This window comes from Hylobates moloch, unplaced genomic scaffold (assembly GCF_009828535.3).
Source record: "Hylobates moloch isolate HMO894 unplaced genomic scaffold, HMol_V3 SCAFFOLD_1, whole genome shotgun sequence".
Classification (NCBI taxonomy): domain Eukaryota; kingdom Metazoa; phylum Chordata; class Mammalia; order Primates; family Hylobatidae; genus Hylobates; species Hylobates moloch.
In genome coordinates this window covers 71,079,450-71,099,040 of record NW_026652276.1, presented here as the reverse complement: position 1 = coordinate 71,099,040, position 19,591 = coordinate 71,079,450, and the positions used below count along the sequence as shown (strand labels likewise).

Here is a 19,591-nt window from a genome sequence, read left to right as displayed (position 1 = left end):
AGCTATTCAAATAGATGTGTAGTAGTATTTTATTGTGCCTTTCATTTGCATTTTTCTAATGACTAATGATATTCGGCATCTTTTCATGTGCTTATTTACCATCTGTATATCTTCTTTGGTGAAGTATCTTAAAATTTGTGTTCATTTTTACTGTGTTGTTTGCTTTCTTATTATTGAATTTTGAGAGTTTTAAATTTATTCTGATTACAAATCTTTTATCAACAGTAAAAAGGAACAAACTATTGATACATGTAGCAACACAGATAAATCTCAAAATAATTATGCTGAGTAAGAGAGGCCAGACAAAAAGATAAAACATATTTAATGATTCGGTTTATACAAAATATTGGAAAATACAAATGAATCTACAATGCATCCTAGGTTCTTTATCCTTCCTTTGTTCCTTTTATTTTGCAGGTAAATTCTCCCTGACACCCAACCTTTTCCAGAGACCTGCTTTTCTTGCCCTGTAAGCTTCATTTCAAAGACTAGAGATTATGGATTTTCTGCATTTTTCTGTAGCAGGGGAGACTGGTAGCCTTTATGAGGGTCTGGGTCTTTTGCTTTGTCAAATGATCCTTTACTGAAATATTTTACTTTGTAGTTCTTAACTAACTGGGCATTCGACTGCAACATTATTGATGTCATCTCTTCCAACTGGGCTAGTCTATTTGCTTGCTTTGAATATATCTCTTGTATTTATTCCCAAATTCACATCTTTATTCATGCTACCACTTGTCTAAAACATTATCTTCACTATTTAAATACTCTTTATCCTTCAAAGCTCAAGTTAAATCCTACCTGCTCTTCCAACTTCATCTTGGGAATCTCTTCCTATCCTGAGTTCCTTTGGTCTTCACTGTCTTCACAGTTATTATAAAGGGCATCCAAATTGGAAAAAAAGGAAGTCGAACTGTCACTGTTCACCGATGATATGATCATATACCTAAAAAATCTTAAAGACTCTTCCAAGAAGCTCCTAGATCTGATAAATGAATTCCGTAAAGTTTCAGGATACAAAATCAATGTACATAAATCAGGAGCACTGCTATACACCAACGGCCAAGCTGAGAATCATCTCAGTAACTCAATCCCTTTTATAAAGGTTGCAAAAAATAAAATAAAATACTTAGGAATATACTTAGCAAAGGAGGTGAAAGAGTTCTACAAGGAAAACTACAAAACACTGCTGAAAGAAATCACAGATGACACAAACAAATGGAAACACATTCCATGCTCACGGATAGGTACAATCAATATTGTAAAAATTACCATACTGCCAAAAGCAATCCATAGATTCAATGCAATTTCCATCAAAACACCATCATCATTCTTCATAGAAATAGAAAAAACATTCCTAACATTTATATAGAACAAAAAAAGAGCCCATAGAGCCAAAGCAACACTAAGCAAAAAGAACAAATCTGGAGGCGTCACATTATCCAACTTCAAACTATACTATCAGGCTTTAGTTACCAAAACAGCATGATACTGGTACAAAAATAGGCATATAGACCAATGGAACAGAATATAGAACTCAGAAATAAAGCCAAATACTTACAGCCAACTAATCTTCAACAAAACATACAAAAACATGAACCAGGGAAAGGATACTCTATTCAATAAATGGTGCTGGGATAACTGACAAGCCACATACAGAAGAATGAAACTGGATCTTCATCTCTCACCTTAAGCAAAAATCAACCCAAGATGGATCAAAGATTTAAATCTAAGACTTCAAACCATAAAAATTCTAGAAGATAACATCGGAAAAACTCTTCTAGACATTGGCTTAGGCAAAGAATTCATGACTAAGACCCCAAAAGCAAAACAAAACAAAAATAAATATAACAACAAAAAATAAATATAACAAAAACATAAATAAATGGGACCTAGTTAAACTGAAAAGCTTCTGCAAAGCAAAAGAAATAATCAGCAGAGTAAACAGACAACCCAAAGAGTAGGAGAAAATATTCGCAAACTATGTATCTGACAAAGGACTAATATCCAGAATCTACAAGGAACTCAAATCAGCAAGAAATAAAACAAATAATCCTGTCAAAAAGTCAGCAAAGGACATGAATAGGCAATTCTCAAAAGAAGATGTACAAGCAGCCAACAAACATATGAAAAAAATGCTCAACATCACTAGTTATCAGGGAAACGCAAATGAAAACCACAATGAGATACCATTTTACTCCTGCATGAATGGCCATAAAAAAAGAAAATAGATGTTGGCATGTATGTAGTGAAAAGGAAACACTTTTACACTGCTGGTGGGAATGTAAACTAGTACAATCACTATGGAAAACAGTATGGAGATTCCTTAAAGAACTAAAAGCAGAACTACCATTTGATCTAGCAATCCCACTACTGGGTATCTCCCAAAGGAAAAGAAGTAATTATATGAAAAAAAAAAAAAAACCCACATGCACATGCATGTTTACAGCAGCACAATTTGCAATTGCAAAAACATAGAGCCAATCTAAATGCTCATCAACCAACAAGTGAATCAACTAGTGTTCAAAATAACCAGCTAGCATCATGAAAACAGGATCAAATTCACACATAACAATATTAACCTTAAATGTAAATTGGCTAAATGCCCCAATTGAAAGGCACAGCCTGGCAAACTGGATAGAGTCAAGACCCATTGGTGTGCTGTGCTCAAGAGACTCAACTCATGTGCAAAGACATACATAGGCTCAAAATAAAGGGATGGAGGAAAATTTACCAAGTAAATGGACAGCAGAAAAAAGCAGGAGTTGCAATTCTAGTTTCTGACAAGACAGACTTTAAACCAACAAAGATCAAAAAAGACAAAGAAGGGCATTACATGGCTGGGTGCAGTGGCTCACGCCTGTAATCCCAGCACTTTGGGAGGCTGAGGTGGGTGGATCATGAAGTCAGGAGTTTAAGACCAGCCTGGCCAACATAGTGAAACCCAATCTCTACTAAAAATACAAAAATTAGCCGGGTGTGCTGGCATGCGCCTGTAGTCCCAGCCACTTGGGAGGCTGAGGGAGGAGAATTGCTTGAACCCGGGAGGCGGAGGTTGCAGTGAGCTAGACCACACCACTGCACTCCAGCCTGGGTGACAGAGTGAGACTCCATCTAAAAAAAAAAAAAAAAAAAAAAGAAGGGTATTACATAATGGTAAAGGGATCAATTCACAAAGAAAAGCTAACTATCCTAAATATATATGAACCCAATACAGGAGCACCCAGATTCACAAAACAAGTTCTTAGAGACCTACAAGGAGACTTAAACTGCCACACAATAGTGGTGGGAGACTTTAACACCCCACTGTCAATACTGGACAGATCAACAAGACAGAAAATTAACAAGGATATTCAAGACTTGAACTCGGCTCTGGATTAAGTGGACTTGATGGATGTCTACAGAACTCTCCACCCCAAGACAACAGAATATATATTCTTCTCAGTGCCATATGGCACTTCCTCTAAAATAGACCACATAATTGGAAATACAACATTCCTCAGCAAATGCAAAAGAACTGAAATAATAACAAACAGTCTCTCAGACCACATTACAATCAAATTAGAAGTCGAGATTTAAAAACTCACTCAAAATCACACAACTACATGGAAATTGAACAACCTGCTCCTGAATGACTCCTGTGTACATAATGAAATTAAGGCAGAAACCAAAAACTTCTTCAAAACCAATGAGAACAAAGAGACAATGTACCAGAATTTCTGGGATGCAGCTAAAGCAGTGCTAAGAGAGAAATTTATAACACTAAATGCCCACATCAGAAAGCTAGAAAGATTTCAAATCAAAACCCTAACATCACAATGAAAAGAACTAGAGAAGCAAGAGCAAACAAATCTAAAAGCTAGCAGAAGACAAGAAATAACTAAGACCAGAACAGAACTGAAGGAGATAGAGACACAAAAAACCCTTAAAAAAAAAAATCAATGAATCCAGGAGCTGGTTTTTTGAAAAAATTGATAAAATAGATAGACTGCTAACTAGACTAATAAGAAAAGAGAGAAGAATCAAATAGTCAAAAAATGATAAAGGGGATATCACCACTGACCCACGGAAATACAAACTACCATCAGAGAGTAGTATAAACACTTCTAGGCAAATAAACTAGAAAATCTAAAGAAATGGATAAATTCCTGGACATGTACACCCTCCCAACACTCAACCAGGAAGAAGTTCAATCCTTGAATAGACCAATAGCAAGTTCTGAAGTTGAGGCAGTAATAGCTTACCAACCAAAAGCAGCCCAGGACCAGGTAGATTCACAGCTAAATTCTACCAGAGGTACAAAGAGGAGCTGATACCATTCCTTCTAAAACTGTTACAAACAATTGAAATGGAGGGACTCCTCCCTAACTCATTTTATGAGGCCAGCATCATCCTGATACCAAAACTTGGCAGAAACACAACAACAAAAAAAGAAAACTTCAGGCCATTATCCCTGATGAACATTGATGCAAAAATCCTCAATAAAATACTGGCAAACTGAATCCAGCAGCACATCAAAAAGCTTATCTACCAATCAACTTGGCTTCATCCCTGGGATGCAAGGCTGGTTCAACATATGCAAATCAATAAGCGCAATCCATCACATAAACAGAACCAATGACAAAAACCACGATTATTTCAATAGATGCAGAAAAGGCCTTCAATAAAATTCAACATCTCTTCATGTTAAAAACTCTCAATGAACTAGGTATTGATGGAAAATATCTCAAAATAATAAGAGCTATTTATGACAAACCCATGGCCAATATTATACTGAATGGGCAAAAGCTGGAAGCATTCCCTTTGAAAACTGGCATAAGACAAGGATGCCCTCTCTCACCACTCCTATTCAACATAGTATTGGAAGTGCTGACCAGGGCAATAAGGCAAGAGAAAGAAATAGAGTATTCAAATAGGAAGAGAGGAAGCCAAATTGTCTCTGTTTGCAGATGACATGATCCTATATTTACAAAACCCCATTGTCTCAGCCCAAAAACTCCTTTAGCTGATAAACAACTTCAGTAAAGTCTTAGGATACAAAATCAATGTGCAAAAATCACAAGCATTCCTACACACCAACAACAGACTAGCAGAGAGCCAAATCATGAATGAAGTACCATTCACAACTGCTACAAAGAGAATAAAATACATAGGAATACAGCTAACAAGGGACATGAAGGGCCTCTTCAAGGAAAACTGCAAGCCACTGTTCAAAGAAATAAGAGAGGACACAAACAAATGGAAGAACATTCCATGCTCATGGATAGGAAGAATCAATATCATGAAAATGCCCATACTGCCCAAAGTAATTAATAGATTCAATGTTATTCCCATCAAACTACTGTTGACTTCCTTCACAGAATTAGAAAAAACTACTTTAAATTTCATATGGAACTAAAAAAGAGACCATATAGCTAAGACAATCCTAAGCAAAAAGAACAAAGCTGGAGGCATCATGCTACCTGACTTCAAACTATACTACAGGGCTACAGTAACCAAAACAGCATGGTACTGGTATCAAAACAGACATATAGACCAATGGAACAGAACAGAGACCTCTGTTAAACAGAGAAATAAGTCCACACATCTGCAACCATCTGATCTTCAACAAACCTGACAAAAACAAGCAATGGGGAAAGGATTCCCTATTTGATGAATGGTGCTGGGAAAACTGGCTAGCCATATGCAGAAAACTGAAACTGGACCCCTTACTTACATCTGATTCAAAAATTAACTCGAGGTGGATTTAAGACAAATGTAAAACCAAAAACCATAAAAACCCTAGAAGAAAACCTAGGCAATACCATTCAGGACATAGGCATGGGCAAAGACTTCATGACAAAAACACCAAAAGCAACTGCAACAAAAGCGAAAGTTGACAAATGGGATCTAATTAAACTAAAGGGCTTCTGCACAGCCAAAGAAATTAGCATCAGAGTGAACAGGCAACCTACAGAATGGGAGAAAATTTTTGCAATCTACCCATCTGACAAAGGGCTAATATCCAGAATCTACAAGGTATTTAAACAAATTTACAAGAAAAAAGACATCAAAAAGTGGGCAAAGGATATGAACAGACACTTCTCAAAAGAAGACATTTATGCAGCCAATAAACATATGAAAAAAGGCTCATAATCACTGATCATTAGTGAAATGTAAATCAAAACCACAATGAGATATCATCTCACGCCAATCAGAATGGCGAGATTAAAAAGGAAACAACAGATGCTAACAAGGCTGTGGAGAAATAGGAACACCTTTTTTTTTTTTTTTTTTTTTGACATGGAGTCTTGCTCTGTCACCAGGCTGGAGTGCAGTGGCATGATCTTGGCTCACTGCAACCTCCACCTCCCGAGTTCAAGCGATTCTCCTGCCTCAGCCTCCTGAGTACCTGGGACTACAGGCACGCACCACGATGCCCAGCTAATTTTTTTGTATTTTTAGTAGAGACAGGGTTTCACCATGTTGGCCAGGATGGTCTCAATCTCCTGACCTCATGATCTGCCCGCCTTGGCCTCCCAAAGTGCTGGGATTACAGGCATGAGCCACTGCGCCCAGCCAGGAATGCTTTTACACTGTTGGTGGGCATGTAAATTAGTTCAACCATTGTGGAAAACAGTGTGGCGATTCCTCAAGGACCTAGAACCAGAAATACCATTTGACCCAGTAATCCCATTACTGGGTATATACCCAAAGGAATATAAAGCATTCTACTATAAAGACACATGCACACATGTGTTTACTGCAGCACTATTTACAATAGCAAAGACATGGAACCAACCAAAATGTCAATCAATGATAGACTGGATAAAGAAAATGTGGTACATATACACCATGGAATACTATGCAGCCATTAAAAAGAATGAGATCACGTCCTTTGCAGGGACATAGATGAAGCTGGAAGCCATCATCCTCAGCAAACTAACACAGGAATAGAAAACCAAACACTGCATGTTCTCACTCATAAGTAGGAGTTGAACAATGAGAACACATGGACACAGGAAGGGGAACAACATACACAGGGGCCTGTTGAGGGGTGGAGGGCAAGGGGAAGGAGAGCATTAGGACAAATACCTAATGCATGCAAGGCCTAAAACCTAGATGATGGGTTGATAGGTGCAGCAAACCACAATGGCACATGTATACCTATGTAACAAACCTGCACATTCTGCACATGTATCCCGGAACTAAAAGTAAAATTTGAAAAAAAAAAAGAAAGAAAAAAAAGAAAAGAAAACTCCAAAAAAACAAAAACAAAAGCAAAAAAAAAAACCACACATCTGGGCCAGGCACGGTGGCTCACGCCTGTAATCCCAGCACTTTGGGAGGCTGAGGCGGGTGGATCACCTGAGGTCAGCAGTTCAAGACCATCCTGGCCAACATGGCGAAACCCCATCTCTACTAAAAATACAAAAAATTAGCTGGGTGTGGTGGTGGGCGCCTGTAATCCCAGCTACTTGGGAGGCTGAGGCAGGAGAATCACTTGAACCTGAGAGGCGGAGTTTGCAGTGAGCTGAGATCGAGCCACTGCACTCCAGCCTGGGCGACAGCAAGACTCCGTCTGAAAAAAACAAACACAAAAACCCCAAAAAACACACGTGTACTGAACATGTAAAAAACAAAAAGAACTATGTAGGAAACAGGGCAAGAGGAATCAGAAGATAAGTATAATTTTTATATAAGGAAAATTATATAATGAAGAATTCTTGGGATCTGAACCCCATTGAGATTCTGGAAACTGTCTATTATTTAAGTGGGTTACATAATAGAAATCATGTTGCAACACACAGTCTTACCTTGGATCTACAGAAAACAGCTTAGCTCAGTGTTTTTAAACTAAAGGTCATAAACCTTGGTGAGTCATGAAATCAATTTAGTTGCTCTAAGCAACCCGTGAAAAAAAGAAATAGAAACAGAGTAGAATAAAATAAATGGAAAATACTGGATGCACACCTCACATGGTAAAAACTGTATTGGAAACTTTTGTTCCTGTTTTATATGTGTGTATACGTTATGTACACATGTGCTGGTCCATGATGGAAAGTGTGTTTCTTACTGGGAGCATGCCAATGGCCTAGCTGATGCAGTCATGTAAATCAAGTGCTTAGTGCTTCCTTATAAATGGCCGAGATCCCTTGAAAAGTTTCTATATGCTTAAACCAAGAACATTGTGAATAAGGAATGATTTTTCCAAGTGACTGTGTAAGTTGCTCAATATAGACAGATCTCTGGGCCATGTCTCAAAAGCATTTTGAATATCGTTTCCTGTCACCACCCTCCAAAATTGATAAATGTACTAAGTGTAATTAAAAGACAATAGGCAGAATGTAAAATGGTTCAGTCACTGTGGAAAACAATTTGAGTTTCTCAAAAACTTAAACACAGAATTACCATATGACCCTGCAATTCCACTCTTAGGTATATATTCCAAAGAAATGAAAGCAGGGACACAAACAAGAACATAGTTCACCCATGTTCATAGCAGCACTATACACAAGAGGCAAAACAGGGCAACAGCCCAAATGTCTATCAGTAGATGAATGAATAAACCAACTGTGATGTATACAAACAATGGAATATCATTCAGCCATAAAAAGAACAAAGTGCCAATACATGCTACAAGGTATATGACCCTCCAAGACATTATGCTAAGTGAAAGAAGTCAGACATAAAAGGTCACATTGTATGATTCCATGTCTATGAAATATCCAGAATGGCTGGCACACTGGGAGGCTGAGGCAGGTGGATCACTTGAGCCCAGGAGTTCAAGACCAGCATGGGCAACATGGTGAAACCCCATCTATACTAAGAATACAAAAAAATTAGCTAGCCATGGTGGCACACGCCTGTAGTACCAGCTACTTGGGAGGCTGAGGTGGGAGGATCACTTGAGCCCAGGTGGTTGAGGCTGCAGTGAGCTGTTACCATGCCACTGCACTCCAATCTGGGTGACAGGGCAAGACTCTGTCTCAAATAAGCAAACAAACAAACAGACAAAATGAAAAACTAGACCAACTGTGGTGGCTCATTCCTGTAATCTCAGCACTTTAGGAGGCTGAGGCAGGAGGATTGCTTCAGCCTAGGAGTTCCAGATCAGTCTGGGCAACACAGTGGGACTCCATCTCTACAAAAAATAAAAAATTAGCCAGGTGTGGGTAGCACACACCTGTAATCTCAGCTACTTGGGGGGCTGAGGCAGGAGGATCACTTGAGCCTAGGAGGTCAAAACTGCAATGAGCTGTGATCGTGCCACTGCACTCCAGTCTGGGTGACAGAGCGAGATGCTGTCTTTAAATTAATTAATTAATTAAGTAAATAAGTAAAAGACTATAGGCAGATATAAGTACTAGTAATACAAATACCCAGAATCTGGAAGGCAAATCTTTCTCAGGATATTAGAAACTAAATAAAAAAGAATATCTTTATTTTTTCTTAAAATTAAAAAAAATATGGTCATACAGAGAGTAAATAATCCTTACAAATCAAAGGCTAAATGGAAAAATGAACTGTAGATAATTCTGAGCAACACCTCTGAGAGAAAATTGGCATATGCTTTTCTAGAAACATCTTTAAAAAATCAAATTCAGGCTGGGTGTGATGGCTCATGCCTGTAATCGCAGCATTTTGGGAGGCCAATGCAGGAGGACTGCTTGAGGCCAGGAGTTCAAGACCAGCCTGGGCTACATGGCAAGACTCCCTCTCTAAAAAAAAATAAAATAAAACAAAATTAAAAATTAGCCATTATAGTGCCATTGTACTTCAGCCTGGGTGACAGGGCAAGACCCTGTCTCAAAAAAAAAAAAAAATCAAATTCAGCAAGAGAGGAAACACTATTCTTAAATATAAAGGAGAAAATAAGGAAGAAAACAAAAACTTTTGAACAGAATTTTGGACTTGAAGGATGGGGAGAACAAACTAGGTTTCGTTTAATTTACAAATCTTCTCTTTAAGAAGAAAAAAATTTAAAAAAGGTGTGTGGGAAGATAATGTGAATCACCTACCTTCCTCTTCCCTGGGTGAAACAGTTTTTATTACTGCTCTTACAGTATGTATCTGTGTTGGTAGAGAGTTCACCACAGGTGTCGGGTGCAGACTGGCCAACCCCTTGGGGAGTATGCTATGAAGACAGATGGCTGTCTAGACTAGGTCACTGTTTTTCAAACTGAATAACAGAGCCCTAAGGGTCCTCTTGGCTGCTAGAGTAAGTGAAGAGAAGTGAGAGGGAAAAGGAAGTGGTGCTGTTGATGCTCCAGGCCTCTATGCCTAATTCATTCAGGTCAGGTTTGCTTTTATCTTTTAAATCCTAGGATTCCATGTTAAAGCTTCACTTGAAAATAGTTCTGTTGCTAAAGAAAATTATAAAAACCACTGGACTGGATCAAGGGTTCCCAAACCTGCCTCCTCAACAGAATTACTAAAAGAGCCTTTTCAAGTTAGAAATTCCTGGGCCATACCTCTAGACCTACTGAAATAGTAACTCCCTGAAGGATTCTTGTGCAGCCAGCCCAAAGCTAGCCCATGTGTTTGAGGAGCAGTGGACCAGATGATCCTTGCTTTTCTGAGTCTATGACAAAACAGAACTTAAATCAGTAGGCAAGAATCTCAGGCAAGAGAGCAGGTGGTAGCAGATGGAAAAAGAGAATATAGATAGCTAAATCACTAGGGTCTAATGAAGAAAACAAAAAAATTGGTAAATGAGGAGCTTGCCTAAGATCAGAAGTTGCTCTGGAGATTTAATTGCCTGGCAAAGGGCCCATTTTATCTCACAGCCTGCGATAACTATCCATGTTGGTGATGGTAGTCAAAATGGTTTAATGGAGCAGCTGTCCAAAAAAGTATAATGTGAACCACATATGTAGTTTTAAAATTTCTAGTAGCCATAGTAAGGAAAAATGAAAATAAAGAGGTAAAACCAATTTTAAAAATATATTTTATTTAGGCCAGGTACAGTGGCTCACACCTGTAATCCCAGTACTTTGGGAGTCCGAGGTAGGCAGTTCACCTGAGGTCAGGAGTTCGAGACCGGCCTGGCCAACACAGCGAAACCTTGTCTCTACAAAAAATACAAAAATTAGCTGGGCGTGGTGGCGATATGGAAGGGAAGAGTGTGGTCCCTTTAAATGATACAGAAGAGGGGAAGGGAAGTGCTAGTTAGAGGAGGACATGGTCCCTGGCTAGGGTTCCACCCACCCGAACCTAGGTGAGGACAGGCATTTCCTGCCCAAATGTTGTATTTTCCCAAGACTGCCCTGGCCTGCCACGCCCCCATCCTATGCCTATAAACAATCACCTCCCCCCAGACCCCAGCAGGCAGACACACAGGTGGCTGGACATGGCGAGAAGCACATCAGCAGGCACCAGCACACCAGCAGGCCACCCACCAGCAGAACGACATTTGGCTAGGGCAGCCAGAGGAGAGCCCAGTCCACCGAGCGGTCCGACTCCAGGGGAAAACCATCTCCCTTCTGACTCCCCAATCTGCTGAGAGCTACTTCCACTCAATAAAACCTTGCACTCGTTCTCCAAGCTCATAAGTGATCCGATTCTTCCCGTACACCAAGGCAAGAACCCTGGGATACAGAAAGCCCTCTGTCTTTACGATAAGGCAGGGGTATAAATGAGCTAACACAAGCTGCCTATGCATGGCTAAACTAAAAGAGCACCCTGTAACACACGCCCACTGGGGCTTCAGGAGCTGTAAACACTCACCCCTAGACACTGTCATGGGGTAGGAGCCCCACAGCCTGCCCATCTGTATGCTCCCCTAGAGGTCTGAGCAGCGGGGCACTGAAGAAGTGAGCCACACCCCCACCGCACATCCTGCGAGGGGGACATGGGAGCTTTTTCCCTTTCAGTGGTGCATGTTTATAATCCCAGATACTCAGGAGGCTAAGGCAGGAGAATTGCTTGAACCTGGGAGGCAGAGGTTGCAGTGAGCTGAGATTGCATCATTGCACTCCAGCCAGGGCGAAAAAAAAAAAAAAAAAAATATATATATATATATGTATATATGTGTGTGTATATATATGTATATATGTGTGTATATATATGTATATATATGTGTGTATATATGTATATATGTATATATGTGTGTATATATGTATATATGTATATATATGTGGGTGTATATATGTATATATGTGTATATGTATGTGTATATATAATTTAATTGCATATATCCAAATTTTCATTCACTTTTAACATATAATTCAATACAAAAATTACTGAGATTGTTTACCTTATTTTTTGTACTAAGTTTTAAAAATTTTACAGTACATCTCAATTCAGCCCAGTTATAATATATTTCAAGTGCTGAATAATCACATGTGGCTAGTGACTACCATATTGTATAGTGTAGAACTAATTAATTAAAAAATCAATGTATTCCCTTTCAAAATTGAGATTCAGTTGCAATAAAAACATAAAAAGCCCATGAATCACTTTCCTAGCCCCAGAGATGCTGTTCCAGAGGCTAGTCTGATGACAATTTTGTCTGCAGGTATCATACCCAACTTGACTTCTTCAGCTCTGACCACTCTCCCTCTTCCCAGCAATATAAATACAGGCATATCTTGTATAATTATGCTTTGCTTGATCACACTTTACAGCTATTGCATTTTTTACAAATTGAAGGTTTGTGGCAACCCTGCATTGAGCAAGTCTATTGGTGCCATTTCTCCAACAGCATGTGCTCATTTCATGTCTCTGTTACATTTTAGTAATTCTTGTAATATTTCAAACTATTTCATTATTATTATACCTGTTATGAGCTGTGATCAGTGATCTTTGATGTTACTATTGTAATTGTTTTAGAGTACCATGAACCATACCCATATAAAACAGCGAATTTAATTGATAAATGTTATGTGTGTTCTGACTGCTCCACTGACCTGGCTTTCCCTGTTTCCCTCTCCTCAGGTTCCCCTATTCCCTGAGACAAAACAATAATGAAATGATTACCCTACAATGGCCTCTACGTGTTCAAATGAAAGGAATAGTTATATATATCTCACTTTAAATCAAAAGCTAGAAAAGATTAAGCTTAGTGAGGAAGGCCTATTGCAAGCTGAGATAGGACAAAACCTAGGCCTCTAGCACTAGTCAACTTGTGAAATGCAAAGGAAAAGTTCTTAAAGGAAATTAAAGATGCTACTCCAGGTTGAGTGCTATGGCTCACACCTGTAATCCCAGCACTTTGGGAGGCTGAGTTGGGAAGATCACTTGAGCTCAGGAGTTCAAGGCCAGCCCGGGCAACATGGTGAAACCCCATCTCTACAAAAAATACAAAAATTAGCCAGCCATGGCAGTGAACGCCTATAGTCCCAGCTACTTGGGAGGCTGAGGCCAGAGAATCACTTGACCCACGAGGAGGTTGAGGCTGCAGTGAACTGTGACCACACCACTGCACTCCAGCTTGGGTGACAGAGTCTCCCTGTCTCAAAAAAAAAAAAAAAAAAAAAAAGATGCTGCTCCAGTGAACACATGAATGAAAAGAAAGTGAAATAGCATTACTGATATGGAGAAAGGTTTAGTGGTCTGCATAAAAGATAAAACCAGCCACAATATTCCCATAAGCCAAAGTCTAATCCAGAGCAAGGCCCTAACTTTCTTTGATTCTATGAAGGCTCAGAGAGATGAGGTAGCTGCAGAAGAAAAGGGAAGCTAGTGGAGGTTGGTTCATGAGGTTTAAGGAAAGAAGCCATCTCCATAGCATAAAAGTACAAAGCAAAGCAGTAAGTGCTGATGGAGAAGCTGTAGCATCAAGTTATCCAGAAGATCCAGCTAAGATCACTGATGAAGGTGGTTACACTAAAAAACAAATTTTCAATGTAAATAAAACAGTTTTCTATTGGAAGAAGATGTCATCTAAGACTTTCATAGCCAGAAAGGAGAAGTCAATGCCTGGCTTCAAAGCTTCAAAGGACAGGCTGACTCTCTTGTTAAGGGCTAAGGCAGTTGGTGACTTTAAGTTGAACCCAGTGCTTATTTACTATTCCAAAAATCCTAGGGCTCTTAAAAATTATGCTGAATCTACTCTGCCTATACTCTATAAATGAAACAACAAAGCCTGGATGACAACACATCTGTTTATAGCACGGTTTACTGAATGTTTTAAGCCCACTGTGGAGACCTAATGCTCAGAAAAAAGAATTCCTTGCAAAATACTACTGCTCACTGACAATATACCTTGTCACTCCAGAGTTCTGATGGAAATGTACAAGGGTATTAATGTTGTTTTCATGCCAACTAACACAATATCCATTCTGTAGCCCTTAGATCAAGGAGTAATTTCAACTTTCAAGACTTATTTAAGAACTACATTTCGTAAAGCTATAGCTGCCATAAATAGTAATTCCTCTAGTGGATCTGGGCAAAGTAAACTGAAAACATTCTGGAAAGGATTCACCAATCTACATGCCATTAAGAACATTTGTGATTCATGGGAGGAGGTCAAAATAATAACATCAATAGGAGTTTGGAAGAAGTTGATTCTAATGGATGATAAGGGGTTCAAGACTTCAATGGAAAAAGTAATGGCAGATATGGTAGAAACAGCAAGAGAACTAAAATTAAAAGTGGGGCCTAAAGATTTAGGCTGAATTGCTGCAATCTCATGATAAAACTTGAACAGATGAGGAGTTCCTTTGTAGGGATGAGCAAAGAAACTAGTTTCTTGAGATGGAATCTACTCAGGGTGAAGACACTGTGAACACTGTGGAAATTACAACAAAGAATTTAGACATAATTTAGACAACAAAGAATTTAGACATATTAAACAAAATATTTAGAATATTACATACACTTAGTTGATAAAACAGTGGCAGGATCTGTGAGGACTGACTGATTTTGAAAGTTCTACTGTAGGTAAAATGCTATCAAACAGCATCACATGCTACAGAGAAATCTTTCATGAAAGGAAGAGTCAGTTGATGAGGCAAACTCCATCATTGTCTTATTTTAAGAAACTGCCACAGCCACTCCAACCACCACCCTGATCAGTCAGCAGCCATCAACACTGAGTTAAGACCCTCTGCCAATAAAAAGATTATGACTCACTGAAGGCTCAGATGACTGTGAGCATTTTTTAGCAAGAAATTACTTTTTAATTAGGTTTGTACATTGTTTTCTTAGACATAATGCTATTGTACACTTAAGAGACTACAGTATAGTGTAAACATAACTTATATATGCACTGGGAAACCGAAAAAATTGTGTGACTCACTTTATTGCGATATTTGCTTTACTGCTGTGGTCTCAACCAAGCCTACAACATTTCTGAGGTGTGCCTGTAATCCTAATCTCAGTTTCCCTCACTTTAAGAAATCTTTCTGACTATGCCCAAACAGAAGTGGTTTTGCATTACTGAGTTGTTCTCATATGGTATATAGTCTGAAACACTCATTGAGCCCTCACAATTTACTGCCTTGTAGGGGTAATTATCAGCTTTTTCTGTAAATATCTATCTTTCCAAATAGGGTGGATTCCCTGAAAGCATAGACGAGAATCATATCAATGTGATCTCCCTGGTGCTCAGTAAGTCACGGGTACTGATCCGCATTTTCCGGATGACAAGTATGAAAAAGAGGGAAGGGACTGTGGAGCAGGAGGAGGGCCCCACCTAGGAAAGAATCCTCACCCCCACCCAGTGACAGCAGACAAATCAAGATCAGAGGTAAGCAGGAAGGGCCTGCAAGAACTCTAAGGCTACTAAAAACATATGGGAAGTTTCACTCTTCCAATTCCATTTGCAATGAAATTCAGAATCAGCAACACTTAAGTCAGGATCGGTTACCCTAGCTTTTGGACCTCTACAACATGAATTAGGTCATCAGCTTTAAAAACCCTTTCTTAATTCTAAATGAAAATAATACTACTGGTGATATTTAAGAAACACACATAATATCAGACTTAAAAAGAAAACTCACCACATGTTGTGTTCAAAAACTTTGGCTGGGTCAGTTAAAATCCTTGATCCCAGAGGGGCCACTGGGTGATAACCACTTTGGTATCTGTGTGGCACCTTTCCTAGCCTTAGACAGGAAATGGAATTTCTCCAAATCATATTCATCCTAAGCAGTACCTAAAAAGTTACAAATGATTAATTAGTCAACACAGATTAAACAGTGTATTGTTTATCTAATACCCAAAACCTGGTTCTAAAGGTTTTCAATCTGAGAAAGCACATGAAAACTATAAACTTTTTAATGAAAGATGAGCATAACAGCTTCTCTCCTGGAGTATATTCAGGCCAAGAGATGGGAGAGAAATAATTAGGGTGGGCAACACTGGCTGGCATTTTTTTGAAAGCCATAGCCTTGACCAACTTTGCTTTGTTAGATATTTTATTTGCTTATTTAATTTTTAGCACATGATCAAAGCATATAAGTCCAAAATCTGAATTTGCATACTAAAGACAGTTTTTTTTTTTAAGTAATTTTATTTTTTGGGGGGTAATTCTAGGAAAACATATTTCTAGGAAATATTTTGTGACCACTAGACAAAAATCCCAAGTACGGTAGAAGAATAAGAAAACAAACCTGTAACTCTCATTCTCCGTGCTGAACTGAATAATATGAAAATCAGTCAAATAAATAAATATTAAGACAGAATCTTAGCAATTCTTAATTCTGACAATCCTGTATACACATATTTTTAAGAATAGTCAGTAATATGGATGCAAAATAGATTTCCCTGAACAAAATGCATGCTTTGCCGGGCATGGTGGCTCATGCCTGTAATCCCAGCACTTTGGGAGGCCGAGGCGGGTGGCTCACTTGAGGTCAGGAGTTCGAGACCAGCCTGGCCAATATAGGAAAACCCCATCTCTACTAAAAATACAAAAAAAAAAAAAAAAAAAATTAACCAGGAGTGATGTGAGTTCCTGTAATCCCAGCTACCTGGAGCCTGAGGCAAGAGAATCACTTGAACCCGGGAGGCAGAGATTGCAGTGAGCCGAGATTGTGTCACCGCACTCCCGCCTGGGCAACAGAAAAAGACTCTGTCTCAAAACAAAACAAAACAAAAATGCGTGCTTAAGGCCAGGTGCAGTGGGTCATGCCTGTAATCCCAACACTTTGGGAGGCCAAAGCAAGAGAGTTACTTGAATCCAAGAGTTCGAGACCGGCCTGGGCAACATAGTGAGACCCTGTCTCTACAAAAAATGAAAAAAAATCAGTCAGGGCTGGTGGTGTACATCTGTGGTTCCAGCTACACAAGAGGCCGAGCCTAGAGGCTGAAGCTGTAGTGAGCCATGATCGTGCCACTGCATTCCAGCCTGGGTCATAGAGCAAGACCCTGTCTTACAAAAAAGCAAAAAAAACAAAAAAAAACAAAGCATGCTTACACCCTAGCTCAAGAGAAGAATCATCTGCTGATTAGCCCAAATCCATCTCCATTTCTGGAAGAATAACAAGCATTTAAAGAGTATGTCATCTTAATTATGTACTTGTAAATATGTCACTTTAAAATCTTTATGGAAAAGTATTAAAAAGAAGCTCTAAGGTGCTTACTTTTTCCAATAAGAAACCATTGTAATACTGCTTGACATTTCAGTTGTTCATCACAACATTTAGCCTAATGCTGTCAGCTGTCAGGTGGAAACAGATGCTAAAAGGTGTGTGTATGTAATATGCATCACAGATTATTGGAGGTGCTATTAGGCGTAAAAATGCCATATACTGTGCACTCTTTACCACCCTACTGAAAATGAATAGGTTTAAGACTATGAATTCCAAAATGAACTGCAGAACGTCAAAAACAGCTCTTTGTACTTTTAAACATAAAATTCAAGATTTTCCTTTTGGAAAAAACAGTGGGGGCATAGTTATACATACCAACAAGACTGTAATGGTTCCATTCAAATGTGACTTAACAGTGATGAGAAATGAAACCTTCAACAGCAAGTGCAGATGCTCCCGTTTCTTATTTGTTTTCCTTCTCCAGTAAATGCAAGCTCTTTGGTGGAGGCAAATGAAATGAAACGCTCCACCTACCACCACCTTTACCCTGATGTGCCTTTGTTCTTTTTGCCTGCCAGTGTTCCACATAAGACTATCAGTGTTCTATAAAACCCTACCTGCAAAATTATTTTTAGAGCTCTTTCTGCAGTGAATAGTATTCACAAAATCTTCTGTATGCTGAAGAGTAGAAATTGATTACACCTAGAAAGAGAGGCAATTCATGCTCAAAAGTACAAAATGAGTAAACGTTTCCTACCCAGGAAAGGCAAATCAAAATGGAATTTCAGTCCTTTAAATAATCACGTGATACTTATCTATACCCATCTATATATAGAAGAGGGAAGAAAAAAAAGTAAGAGTCTCTCTCACTATAAATGACCAAGAGCCTCTGTAGACAGAGACAAAAAGATACAACCAGATTGGATTATTAGGCAATTCAGGAAAATGTCAGAGAAATGTGAATCTTGCAGGCTGCTATTCTGTGGAGAAAGCGTGGCATGGCCAGGGTTTAAATATGTGGCAATTTCCCTACTTAGGCAGCTGTTTCTTTAATTAACCACACAAACATCTTTATTTCATTTGCTTATCTATAATAGTTATGCACAGCCTTGCATTGCTATTTATCTTATTACATAAACATATAATAAATGTATATAGGAGATAATATAATTACACAATAAAATTATATAAATGCCTTCTTACTTAAACTGCAAGCTTCTAGAGGCAGCACCAAGCTGCTCATGAATTGTTTGACTGATTACATAAAAATGGTATTTGTTTGACATAAATCTAATTGGATGGAAGTTACTTCATATTTTCCAGGGTGGATCCTAATTAAGATCCTTGCAGTGCGAAGGAAGTGACAGAAGAATGTGACGATATACAGGTAGCTATCCAATTATACTAACTACAATGATTAACAAATATGTGCTTTGTATTATTACTACCATGTTAGCCTAAGGTTTGCTGGTCATGGTTCAATTTTGTGGGAAAAGAAGGGCAGGGCCAGCCCCAAATAAAATTCTGGCAGAAAAAGTAGGTTTCTGCCACCAGAATGACCCAATCCCTTTATGTACCTTCTCTTAGCTCTCTTTTGGCGTACTCTAGTTTGAATACCAGTTTAACTCAGATATTATTTGCACAACAAAACTGTGTGAATAAGTAGTATTTTTATTTGAAACAACACAAAGAGGTACAGTTTAAAATATTCCATTCATCCAAAAGAAGACAAGAAAGGAAGAACAGAGGAATGAAAAACAAATAGGACAAATAGAAAACAAATACCAAGATAGCATATTTAAACCCAACCATATCAATACTTACAATAAATGTAAATGGGCTCCAATTAAAAAGCAGATTATTAACTTGGATTAAAAAAAGTAAGACCCAGCAATATACTGTTTATAAGGCAAGCACTTTAAATATAAAGAAACAAATAGATTAACATAAAAAAAGGTATACCATGCAAACACTGCATAAGAAAGCTGGTGGGGCTATATTAATAGACAAAGTAGACTTCAATGAAAAGACTATTATAGAGATAAAGAGGGGCATTTAATAATGATAATAAGCCAATTCATCAAGACAACATAGCAGTCTTAAATAGGCATGTACCTAATAACAAAGCTGAA

The 19,591-nt window shown here is 38.5% G+C and overlaps 1 protein-coding gene across 9 annotated transcripts in view; it reads right to left on the bottom strand.

Moving 5' to 3' along the window:
* Positions 1–19,591, bottom strand: part of METTL8 (methyltransferase 8, tRNA N3-cytidine) — a 120,568-nt gene that overhangs the window by 61,347 nt on the left and 39,630 nt on the right. For 8 of the 9 annotated variants that reach the window (XR_009214261.1, XM_032755411.2, XM_058441258.1 and 5 more), the window contains exon 2: positions 15,927–16,081. Coding sequence is in view for 7 of the 9 variants with exons in the window: in XM_032755411.2 (XP_032611302.1) it covers positions 15,927–16,069 (143 nt within the window). In the remaining 2 variants the exon portion in view is untranslated. Of the gene's footprint in view, positions 1–801; positions 849–15,926; positions 16,082–19,591 lie in introns of those variants that run through there. The other variant, XM_032755415.2, reaches the window with a different exon arrangement.